Genomic DNA, 12,141 nt, shown 5'->3' with positions numbered 1-12,141 from the left:
CTCAGGGGGGTATACACCGAGTCCACGGCTGCACAGACCAAGACACAGGCTGCACATGTGAAGCTATTTCCCCAAAGTCTGCTGTAGCAGCAGCTGCGCTTATCAGACTCTGTCAAGAGAATGCATGCCATCACTATAGCTGCTCTCAGAGAAAGAGGGGGGAGGGAGAGAAAGGAGGAGCAGAAAAAGATGGAAGAGAAACAGAGCAGGAGAGAAATACTTCTCTCTGCCATTTTATCATTCCACTCTTTTTCCTCTCTTTCTCACCCCTATTCCATTTTCCTTGGGGTTTTATTCTGTCCATCGTTTCTCTTATGGCTCCCTCTTTCTCTCCATCCTTCCCTTGGTTATTTCTATCACCCCTTTCTCGCCCTCAAATTGTTTTCCTTTGTCTCCATCCTCACTGATGTGACCCACATCAACACATACAAATATAACAAATGGCCAAAAATGCAGAGTAGGCTACATAAATCATATGCATTCACAACCATATATACTACAGACATCATTCACACCTCAGTTCCTCTCTATGAGCCACCCACATAGAGATAGAGGCTACGCCTCATCAGCATCCAGCTTTTCCTTTGTGTTAGCCAAGCTAACCCTTCAGCACTTGAACATACAGTAAGTACTACACACTGCAATCACGCTCCATGTAAAGAACACTACTGAAAAGACCAAGCCATGGATGCAGTACAGTCAATGGGGAGAATGTCAATCACTACCACCTCACATACAAGTATAATTTCCTGGCCTAATTGCCGTGATCAATGAATAGCTCAAAGGTTGGCAATACATAGGCTAGGTATGAAATATATATTACTTAGCAATCAAGGAACACACAGTTTGTATTGTAACATAGGCTATTTGAGAAAAGTGAATTTCATTGTCCCCCAGTTTGAGAACAATCAATCTAATAGCTTTTCTGTACCTTGACTAAACTTTACAAAGGCTCCCTGCCCTCGAGGTTAACACATGAGCCACCAGTAATGTGAGAGTAATTGTGGCTTTATACAGCAAGGCCACATAGGTTTCCAAAACATATGTTCCATTAATTGCCTATGAAAACTATCATGTGAAAAATAGCCAGAAATACAACTATGCATAGTGGATAGGGAGTACAGTACAGTAGAAGGCCAGCCACTTCCCACTGTGTCTGGCCCAAGCACTCAACTGAGTCCAGCTAAAAGGGCCTGGTTAAATCCTGCCAAGAGGCTAAGTGCACTTCCAGTAAAACCAAGGCTCCACCCGGCCAGCCCACCACACATCAGGTTGAAGATTATGGAGAGGGAGCACTGGGGTCATCAGAAAATGAGGAGATCAATACAACACCCCACTCATTCCTTGACTATCTGTGGCCTTCCCACCCCCCTCAGAGACCCACTCAGCCCATGTTAAAGGCCTAATTGGAATCATCATTTTCTGATGGTGTGGATGCAACCTCTTCTAGAACAGGCTAATCAATACACTTGATTTTGCAATATTATGAACACTGCTAAAATAAATAAATATTGTAGTGTCAATGTCTTTTTACCCAATTAAGAGCAAAAGAGAACACAATATTTTACATATAGCAGGTTTTTAAAGGACCAAAGAGTTTAGTCTGCTTCGTGTTTTCATGGGAAAAAATATTGCGATACTAGAATCGTTTGAAGGCCACTAACACAATGGAATAACTGTATAGTAATGGTGCTAAACATCTTTTTCTTATCATATTTCAACATACTGTATACTGACTGGAGGTTATTCTCCTCATCTTCTATTCCTCATCTGAAACAGTTCAGACTGTTCCCACTAAATAGCTTCAGATTTGCAGAAACATCATCCGTGGATGTAACACAATTGTCAGAAGTGTTACCATTAACTAATTAGCAGGCATCTCACATTTCATTTACTTCCATAGAAAATCATATGAGTAAGATGGCGCCGACAGATGGCAGCTCTGCTTCTAGCTCCTAAGCAACTCTGCAGTATTTCGTTTTTGTGTGTGTTACTTCTTACATTATTAGCCCAGAAAATGTTTTGTGTTACTACATACAGCCGGAAAGAACTTTTGAATATCAGAGTGGTGGTAACTCACCAGCATTACGACCAGGAATACGACTTTCCTGTATCCGATCCTTTGTTCGTACCCCCCAGGGCAATTTAACTTATTCCAGCGGCTGCTCCAAAACACCGCCATTGGAGAAGAGGTATTCGGAGTGGACTTCTAGTCCGACTCAGGAGGCGTGCACACCATCCACCACTTCAGAGTATATCACTGGCTAATGTTCAGTCTCTAGATAATAAAGTAGACAAGCTCAGAGGATCTCCTTCCAGAAAGACATCAGGGATTGTAACATACTCTGTTTCACGGAAACATGGCTCTCTCGGGATATACTGTCCCCATCCATACAGCCAGCTGGGTTCTCAGTACATCGCGCAGACAGGAATAAAGAACTCACCGGGAAGAAGAAAGGCAGGGGTGTATGTTTCATGATTAACTACTCATGGTGTGATTGTGATAACATACAGTCCTTTTGTTCATCTGACCTAGAATAGCATACAATCAAATGCCGGCCGTATAACCTCCCAAGAGAATTCTCTTCGGTTATAGTCACAGCCGTGTATATTCCTCGGCAAGCCGATACCATGACAGCCCTCAAACAACAACACTGGACTTTATGCAAACTGGAAACCACATATCCTGGGGCCGCATTTATTGTATCTGGGGATTTTAACAAAGCAAATGAGGAAAATGCTACTGAAGTTCTACCAACACATTGACTGTAGTACTCGCGCTGATAAAACATTGGACCACTACTTCTCAACTTTTCGAAATGCCTACAAGTCCCTCCACCGCCCTCCCTTTGGCAAATCTGATCCCGACTCCATTTTGCTCCTCCCTTCCTATAAGCAGAAACTAAAACAGGACAAACAAGGTCTATTCAATGCTGGTCCGACCAATCGGAATTCATGCTTCAAGATTGTTTTGGTCACTCGGACTGGGATATGTTCCGGGTAGACTGAGAATAACATCAACGAATACAGTGACGGAGTTCATCAGGAAATGTATAGGAGATGTTGTACCACTGTGACTTTTAAACCTATCCAAACCAGAAACCGTGGATAGATAGCAGCATTTGCTGTAAACTGAAAGCGTGAACCACCGTATTTAACCATGGCAAGGCGACTGGTTAAATATGGCCGAATACAAACAGTGTAGTTAATCCCTCCGTAAGGCAATCAAACAGGCAAAACGTCAGTGCAGAGACAAAGTGGAGTCGCAATTCAACGGCTCAGACACGAGGCCAAAGAGGCAAAGTCTACAGACAATCGCGGACTACAAAGGGAAAACCAGCCACGTCGCGGACACTGACATCTTGCTTCCGGACAAGCTAAACACCTTCTTCGCCTGCTTTGAGGATAACAAAGTGCCACCGATGCTGTCCGCTTCCAAGGACAGTGGGCTCTCCTTCTCCGTGGCCGACGTAAGTAAGACATTTAAGGGTGTTAACCCTCGCAAGGCTGGCGGCCCAGAGGGCATCCCTTGCCCCGTCCTCAGAGCATGTGCAGACCAGCTGGCTGGAGTGCTTACGGACATATTCAATCTCTCCCTATCCCAGTCTGCTGTCCCCACTTGCTTCAAGATGTCCACGATTGTTCCTGTACCCAAGAAAGCAAAGGTAACTGAACTAAACGACTATCGCCCCATAGCACTCACTTCTGTCATCATGAAGTGCTTTGAGAGACTAGTTAAGGATCATATCACCTCTACCTTACCTGACACTTCAATTTGCTTACCGCCCCAATAAAGCCACAGACGATACAATCGCCATTGCACACTACCCTATCCCATCTGGAAAAGAGGAATACCTATGTAAGAATGCTGATCATTGACTATACCTCAACATTCAATGCCATATTACCCTCCAAGCTCATCATTAAGCTTGGGGCCCTGGGTCTGAACCCCGCCCTGTGCAACTGGGTCCTGGACTTCCTGACCGGCCTGACTCCACAAGGGTGTGTGCTCAACCCCCTCCTGTACTGTACTCCGTTCACCCATGACTGCGTGGCCACGCACACATCCAACTCAATCATCAAGTTTGCAGACGCCACAACAGTAGTAGGCCTGATTACCAACAATGACGAGACAGCCTACAGGGAGGAGGTGAGGACCCTGGGAGAGCGGTGCCAGGAAAATAACCTCTCACGCAACGTCAACAGAACAAAGGAGCTGATCGCAGACTTCAGGAAACAGCAGAGGGATTATGCCCCTATCTACATTGACGGGACCGCAGTGGAGAAGTTCCTGACCTCATCCAGAAGGCGAGGTCAGTACAGGTGCATCAAAGCTGGAACCAAGAGACTGAAAAACAGCTTCTATCTCAAGGCCATCAGACCATTAAATAGCCATCCCTAGCCGGCTTCCACCAGGTTAACCAACCCTGCACCTTAGAGGCTGCTGACCTTGGAATCACTGGCCACTTTAATAATGGAACACTAGTCACTAGGGTTGTACATTTTAGGAAATATTCAGAGGTGGAAACTTTCCGTGGGAATTAACAGGAATATATGGGCATTATCGGAAATATATGCAAATTAATACCATTTAAATGTAGATGGTTTTTGCATTGGATATATTTACCATATCATATGGAGACAGTAATATAAACCTTTTACCTTATAAGTAGACAACTGCAAATGATTAAATCCTTCCAATTGAAATGAAATAAAAATGAGTTCCGAATTGAACTTTAATTAAATGAGTTGACTCTTCACATGGGACGATTTCACTGAACAACAAAAGGGAATATTGTATGATCCATCGCATCCCCCAAAAACGTTTTCAACATACATCTGTAAAATGATAGTCTAGAAACTAAAGCTTTGGTTGTCTTCCTCTCAGGCTTTCATGTCTTCTCCCTGGACCTCCTCAATGTCCACCTCTTGAACATCTGACTGAGGCCTCATCTTCACTGTCACTTTCCAACCTCTTTAAGGATGGCTCGTTGTCAGGCTCAAAAAGCCTCAAATTTGCCCGGATGGCCACCAATTGTTCCCATCTTGTATTGGTCAGCCTGTTGCGTGCTTTGGTGTGTGTGTTCCTAAACAAGGACCAGTTGCACTCTGAGGCGGCTGATATTGGTGGAATTTGGAGGATGATGGAGGCAACAGGGGAAAGAGCCTCAGATCCACCACGTCCCTTCCACCAGGTGGCTGATGAGATATGTTGGCACGACTGCCATACTGAATCTCCATCCCAAAGCCCTTGCTTGGAAGTGTACTTCGCCAGACTGCCAAGAACATTGCCCTCATTCAGGCCAAGGTGGCGAGACACGGTAGTGATGACACCATAGGCCTTGTTGATCTCTGCACCAGACAGGATGCTCTTGTCAGCATACTTGGGGTCCAACATGTATGCTGTGGTTTGTATGGGCTTCAGGCAGAACTCTTCACAATTTTTGATGTATTTCAGAAATGCAGTTTCCTCTGCTTGGAGCAACAGTGAAGTGGACAGGGCAGTACAGATTTCTTCTCTTACATCTGCAAGCAGTCTGAACATCAGGCAAGATGGCATTGTCTCCCTCAATCCGTGCAATGGCTTCTGCTATAGGTTTCAAGAGTTTCAGACTGCTTACCAGACTGCTCAATAGCATCTCATTAGTGTGCAAGATCTTGAGAATCAGCTGTACATGTGATGTAAGCGAGCACTGCATGCAGAGGGTTGCAATTCCAATGAATTGGGAATAGTTTAACCAAAATATGCCACAAGACCTAGAATTGCCTTATGAGTATCCAACAAAAAAAATGTCACTGTTATAAGCTAACTTTTATGATGAATTTAAGCAAAATTCCCCAAATTCCAGTGCTTAACTTCCCATGGAACATTTCCAGAAAATTTCCAGAAATGTACCTGAAAGTTTGACCCTTTGCAACCCTACCAGTCACTTTAATAATGTTTACATACTGCTTTACTTATCTCATATGCACAGTTTAAGTCAGAAGTTGACATACACCTTAGCCAAATACATTTAAACTCAGGTTTTCACAATTCCTGACATTCATTCCTTGTAAAGATTCCCTGTCTTAGGTCAGTTAGGATCACCACTTTATTTTAAGAACATATAATGTTAGAGTAATAGTAGAGAATTATTTATTTCAGCTTTTATTTCTTTCATCACATTCCCAGTGGGTCAGAAATGTACATACACTCAATTAGTATTTGGTAGCATTGCCTTTAAATTGTTTAACTTGAGTCAAACGTTTCAGGTAGCTTTCCACAATAAGTTGGGTCAATTTTAGCCCATTCCTCCTCACAGAGCTGGTGTAATTGAGTCAGGTTTGTAGGCCTCCTTCCTTGCACACGATTTTTCAGTTCTGCTTACAAATTTTCTATAGGATTGAGGTCAGGGCATTGTGATGGCCACTCCAATACCTTGACTTTGTTGTCCTTAAGCCATTTTGCCACAACTTTGGAAGTATGCTTGGGGTCATTGTCCATTTGGAAGACCCATTTGCGACCAAGCTTTAACTTCCTAAGTGATGTCTTGAGATGTTGCTTCAATATATCCACATAATTTTCCTTCCTCATGATGCCATCCATTTTGTGAAGTGCACCAGTCCCTCCTGCAGCAAAGCACCCCCACGACATGATGCTGCCACACCCGTGCTTCATGGTTGGGATGGTGTTCTTCGGCTTACAAACCTCCCCCCTTTTCCTCCAAACATAACCATGGTCATTATGGCCAAACAGTTCTATTTTTGTTTCATCAGACCAGAGGATCTTTGTCCCCATGTGCAGTTGCAAACCGTAGTCTGGCTTTTTTATGGCTTCCTTGCTGAGCGGCCTTTCAGTTTATGTCGACATAGGACTCGCTTTACTGTGGATATAGATACTTTTGTACCTGTTTCCTCCAGCATCTTCACAAGATCCTTTGCTGTTGTTCTGGGATTTATTTGCACTTTTTGCACCAAAGTACGTTCATCTCTAGGAGACAGAACGCGTCTCCTTCCTGAGCAGTTTGACGGCTGCGTGGTCCCATGTTGTTTATACTTGCGTACTATTGTTTGTTCAGATGAACGTGGTACCTTCAGGCATTTGGAAATTGCTCCCAAGGATGAACCAGACTTGTGGAGGTCCACAAATTTTTTGGGGGGGGGTCCTGGCTGATTTCCCCATGATGTCAAGCAGAGGCACTGAGTTTGAAGGCAGGCTTTGAAATACATCCACAGGTACACCTCCAATTGACTCAAATTATGTCAATTAGCCTATCAGAAGCTTCTAAAGCCATGACATAACTTTCTGGAATTGTCCAAGCTGTTTAAAGGCACAGTCAACTTAGTGTATGTAAACTTCTGACCCACTGGAATTGTGATACAGTGAATTATAAGTGAAATAATCTGTCTGTAAACAATTGTTGGAAAAATGTACTTGTGTCATGCACAAAGTAGATGTCCTAACCAACTTGCCAAAACTATAGTTTGTTAACAAGAAATTTGTGGAGAAGTTGAAAAACAAGTTAATGACTCCAACCTAAGTGTATGTAAACTTCCGACTTCAACTGTATATTCTGTATTATATTCTACTGTATTTAAGTCAATGCCACTCCAACATTGCTCAATGTAATATTTATATATTTCTTAATTCCATTCTTTTACTTTTAGATGTGAGTATTGTTTTTAGATAAATCTTCTAAATAGGTGTATGTGACCAATAAAATGTGATTTGAACATCAGCCCAGCTGCAATTCCACAGCACACATGGAGGATAGGATAAAGCCAGTGTAGATAAAAGAAAAACAGAAAATAACTCCATAGTGCCTTTTCTATAACAGTCACAGTTCAAGAGTGAACACTGGACAGGGTTTGAAACCCACTAATATGCCATGTATCTATTTTGGTTCTGAACAGATTACATCAATGGGTAATTCCATAATATGAAACCAGTAAAAGTATGGTTGTTTCTATAATATGAAACCAGTAAAAGTATGGTTGTTTCTATAATATGAAACCAGTAAAAGTATGGTTGTTTCTATAATATGAAACCAGTAAAAGTATGGTTGTTTCTATAATATGAAACCAGTAAAAGTATGGTTGTTTCTATAATATGAAACCAGTAAAAGTATGGTTGTTTCTATAATATGAAACCAGTAAAAGTATGGTTGTTTCTATAATATGAAACCAGTAAAAGTATGGTTGTTTCTATAATATGAAACCAGTAAAAGTATGGTTGTTTCTATAATATGAAACCAGTAAAAGTATGGTTGTTTCTGACCCCTGATTATTATGACAATGGCCACAAATATTTGTCCATGTTTTTTTCAAATCGCTAGTCATGAGTCTGAGGGCTTAGAGCCCAAATTAGTGTGACAGACGGTGGTAAGCAATAACTATCTTTATCCGCAATTTGGAATACTATCATTCCTACTGAAAATGTTCTGAGAAATTAGCCCTATTCATATTCGACCTATTTCAACTCTAAATATATTAACATGTGGTAGTTATGAATCTTATTAATGCTCTATTTAATGCATTTTTTATCAGTTGAGGAAGAGCAATTAATCCAATTGTGATGCTAGTAAAATTCCTCCGTTGGAAGATTAAGAATCAGAAGGAAAAATCAGGAATCCTCCAACCAGGATTTCTGGAAATTTTACAACCCTACATCGCCACCAATTTGAATCAAATAGGCGTCTACCTAAGATAATCTAACATCCTTTGATTTTAATTAACTTTTGTGAATGCATTTAAAGAAACTCTCAGCATTGTAGGCAGTGGGTTTGATATAGGCTACAGAACGATGAGTAGAGATTTGGACACTATACACGTGTCAGACATCTTTCCCTAGACAGAAAACATTTCTAATCCTCCCACCAGCAAGAGACTGCAATGATCCTCCAACAGAATCCATCAGCCTTTTGCTTATTAGCATAAAAATCATTACACAGTAAACCTCAGCTGTGACATTAACAGAACCCGATATGAATCCGGCAGTTTGACTAAAAGCATAATCTAAAAACCATTAATTACCATCACCTGCCCTGGCTGCCCTTGACTCTGAAAAACACAAAAGCGAAGGTCCTGACATACAACAGGTCAGGTGTGGATGAAAAAGTAGCCCAAAAGCTCAAACAGCCCCACAATAGTAAAGAGTGTATGAATACCTGGATGTCAGTGTCCTTCACTGGCTCTAAAGGTTCAAAGGTTGTGGCAGCACTCAGGCTCTCCAGACGCTGGGAGATGTGGAAGATGTCCAGGCCTCTGGACCCCAGGAGGATGGACCTACAGGGAACAGAGGAAACAGCAAATGACATGTGTTTAGTAGACTATCCTCTAGAGCCCCCATACTCAACGGGCGAACCGAGGTCCGGTTGGGTTTCGACCCCTGGTATCATATAAACACACATAAGACATGGAAAGATTTGTAGAATTGCAGGAAAGTATCTTTAAAACTGCTACATTTTGTCTCCGGCAATAAGAGGGGTGTGAACAGTTTGGGGTCGCATTGGTTGCGAGGTTGGGGTTAGTTACTACGCCAATAAATCAATTTCTATCCGAACCTTCGCCACCTAGGACATTTGTGTGACTGGACCTTCTCAAATAGCACTTGAGAACCCCTGCTCTAGAGGGCATGAAGTAAGTTGAATGCAATGCAGAACATAACACAGAGCTACACATCTCTAACATAAGATAGTTCCCATAAACTTGATGTCCCAGAGTACAAATACAGATGACAATGTAAAAAAAAAGAAAAGAGATTAAACATCACACAAATAATTGGATATTAAACTGATTATGGCATTAGTCATGTAAACGCCTTACTCTGCTTATCTTAAATAGGCGTATGGTCATAATCAAAGTAAGCATAAGCCGATTAAAAACACCTGATTTTCTGCGCAATCTTTTCGAATTATTAGGACATGATAACAGTTTAATCGGCGTTCCAGTGGTGTATTTGATCTGCACATGTGCCAGCACCAGGCAGCGCAGGCTTCCTCTTATGCACGAGTGAAGTGAGTTCGGAAAAACTGAAAGTATGCATCTTAGAAATAGTAAAAATACAAACGTCATATGTCCAAACTCAGAATCAAATAGTCTTCACAAAATAACAAGTCCCATTAGTAGACTGATTTCAGATGTGTCCATGGAAACAGGATTATTAAAGAAATTGTGCTTCTTGCAAAGCATGTAAACGGTTTAATCAAACTACTATATTAACCTGACTATGCACAATCATTATTGTGTGCATGTAACAGTGCTCAATAAGAAAATATCAGTGACTGATACCCAAGAGAGAACTTACGCTTTCACGTCAGCAGCGTCTTGTGATGTTCGAGTTAAGGTGCGGGAGCGTAGCCTCTCTCCAGCCTGCTGGATCTCCTGAAGGTTCCTCTCAACATGAGGAAGCTCAGACACGGCCTCAGTCTCTGCTGCAAGCTGCTCTGCCTGCTGCAGGAGTTCTCCAAAGCCCTCCGCTTCCATGGCAACCACTGGGAGTCAAGAGACAGGATGGCTGGATTAAAACAAATATAACTATAGTGGATTAAATGGTCTGCAGTCTTCATGACTCTAGCCTAACTATTAAAAATACTGCCTAGTCAAACCATTACTCTGTTCCAACTGGCTGATAGGAGTTATTAGATAGGTACGGTTTGGCATAGCACAGATAACTTGATCAATGAGAGAAGATTTCAAATAGACAATATGGCGGCCTGGATGACTTCATGGAGCAATGTTGTTGTTTTTTTTTAAACTGAATTTATTGACAGAGCATTTTCTAAAACATTTGTCATCTTCTTCCAAGTTGGGCTATTGCCAAGTTAAGGTTGGTCGAACATTCTCTGTAATACAACAAATAGTACCTAACCTGTAAGTAAAGCTGAGTTAGCCTGTAACAATCTGACTGCTAGCTATCCTAATCCTGGCTGGGAACATGTCATTTAAACAAATCAGTGACTGTCTGCTGTTTAGGCCTAATGACTGATTCCAGATATCAATCATTCCAGATACCACAAAACATTCTTGATCAAAACTTGAAAAAAAAGACCGTCTGTATGTAATGTTAGTGTATGTAATGATGTTGTCCAGACCAGGACTAATCACTGGACTGGTTCTATATAATTCCGTGTTTATTAATCTGTCACGGGCCACACCATGTACAAACTAATCTCACTTGTGTTTGGACCCTTTTCCTCAGTTTTCCGAAAATCGAACCCAACGCGCGACTGCCCCATTAGCACGATTAGCTATTAGGCTAGCTTGCTATCGTAGTGAGCCTCTTACTACGAATAGATTTTGATATCAGTCTACAAAAACTCAAATACGAATTACACATTTTATGCCATCAACATTTTAAAATAAATCCTTCGTTTACTAACGTTAGACAGGTACAAAGGAAAGCATGTTAGCAAACTAGCTAGTGTCATGCTTGGCAAGGACAGACCGAGTACTAATGAATGGTGCTAGTATCAGCTAGCAGGATAACTACAATAACTAGTATCATTCCTTGCTAGTTATAACGCGTATTAGCTGGGAAACTTACAATTAGACTAGATAGCAAATGATCCTTTCCCTTGTTCCACAACTAGTAGTTTTTTTCTTTCTTTTGGAAACTAGTTATAACAGTTATTTTGCGCTTATCTCATTTTCCCCCCGTCGTACATACATTTTACCCCAGCACTTCTGAGGTCTACGGTGATTGGATGATGCCTCGTTTTCCAAAACGACATTGCGTTTTTTACTTGTGGGCAGCTCTCTGCCGCCACCTGCTGCGCCGGAATGTAATGGAGGTGGTAGATCGAGAAGTCACGCAACCTTGTGCCCATACCGTCATCATGAAGGAGTGGGAGCTCAGCCTCCAACCCAACCCCCTTTTGGTTGAGTCTGCCTCATCCTCATTAGGGATGGGGACAAAATGATCATGTATTGCAATTGTCATTTTTCAATCCTTTCATGTGCTGGCATAACTGACTTGCCTAGTTAAATAAAGGTTAAATAAATGAATACAATGCCTTTTTTTATAACCCCTTAAAGTGTGACAGGCCTGCTATGCCTAATTGGCAACTAAACACCCCAAAAATAAACACTCCTCAACCTAATCTATTATTAATCACTAATCTCAAAGCAGTGTGGACATGCAGGTGTAACTGTGTTAGAACA

The 12,141-nt window shown here is 41.8% G+C and overlaps 1 protein-coding gene across 1 annotated transcript in view; it reads right to left on the bottom strand.

The window, feature by feature from the left end:
• The window catches only part of LOC115196822 (nuclear pore complex protein Nup93), a 36,839-nt gene extending 25,124 nt beyond the window's left edge, over window positions 1-11,715 (bottom strand). The window contains exons 1-3 of the mRNA XM_029757748.1: window positions 11,525-11,715; window positions 10,286-10,472; window positions 9,147-9,264 (exon numbers count right to left, since the gene is read on the bottom strand). Of these exons, the coding sequence (XP_029613608.1) occupies window positions 9,147-9,264; window positions 10,286-10,464 (297 nt within the window). The 5' untranslated portion in view covers window positions 10,465-10,472; window positions 11,525-11,715. The remainder of the gene's footprint in view (window positions 1-9,146; window positions 9,265-10,285; window positions 10,473-11,524) is intronic.
• Between the last annotated feature and the right edge of the window lie 426 nt (window positions 11,716-12,141).

This window comes from Salmo trutta, chromosome 7, assembly GCF_901001165.1.
Source record: "Salmo trutta chromosome 7, fSalTru1.1, whole genome shotgun sequence".
Lineage (NCBI taxonomy): Eukaryota > Metazoa > Chordata > Actinopteri > Salmoniformes > Salmonidae > Salmo > Salmo trutta.
This window is presented reverse-complemented; position numbering and strand designations above follow the sequence as displayed.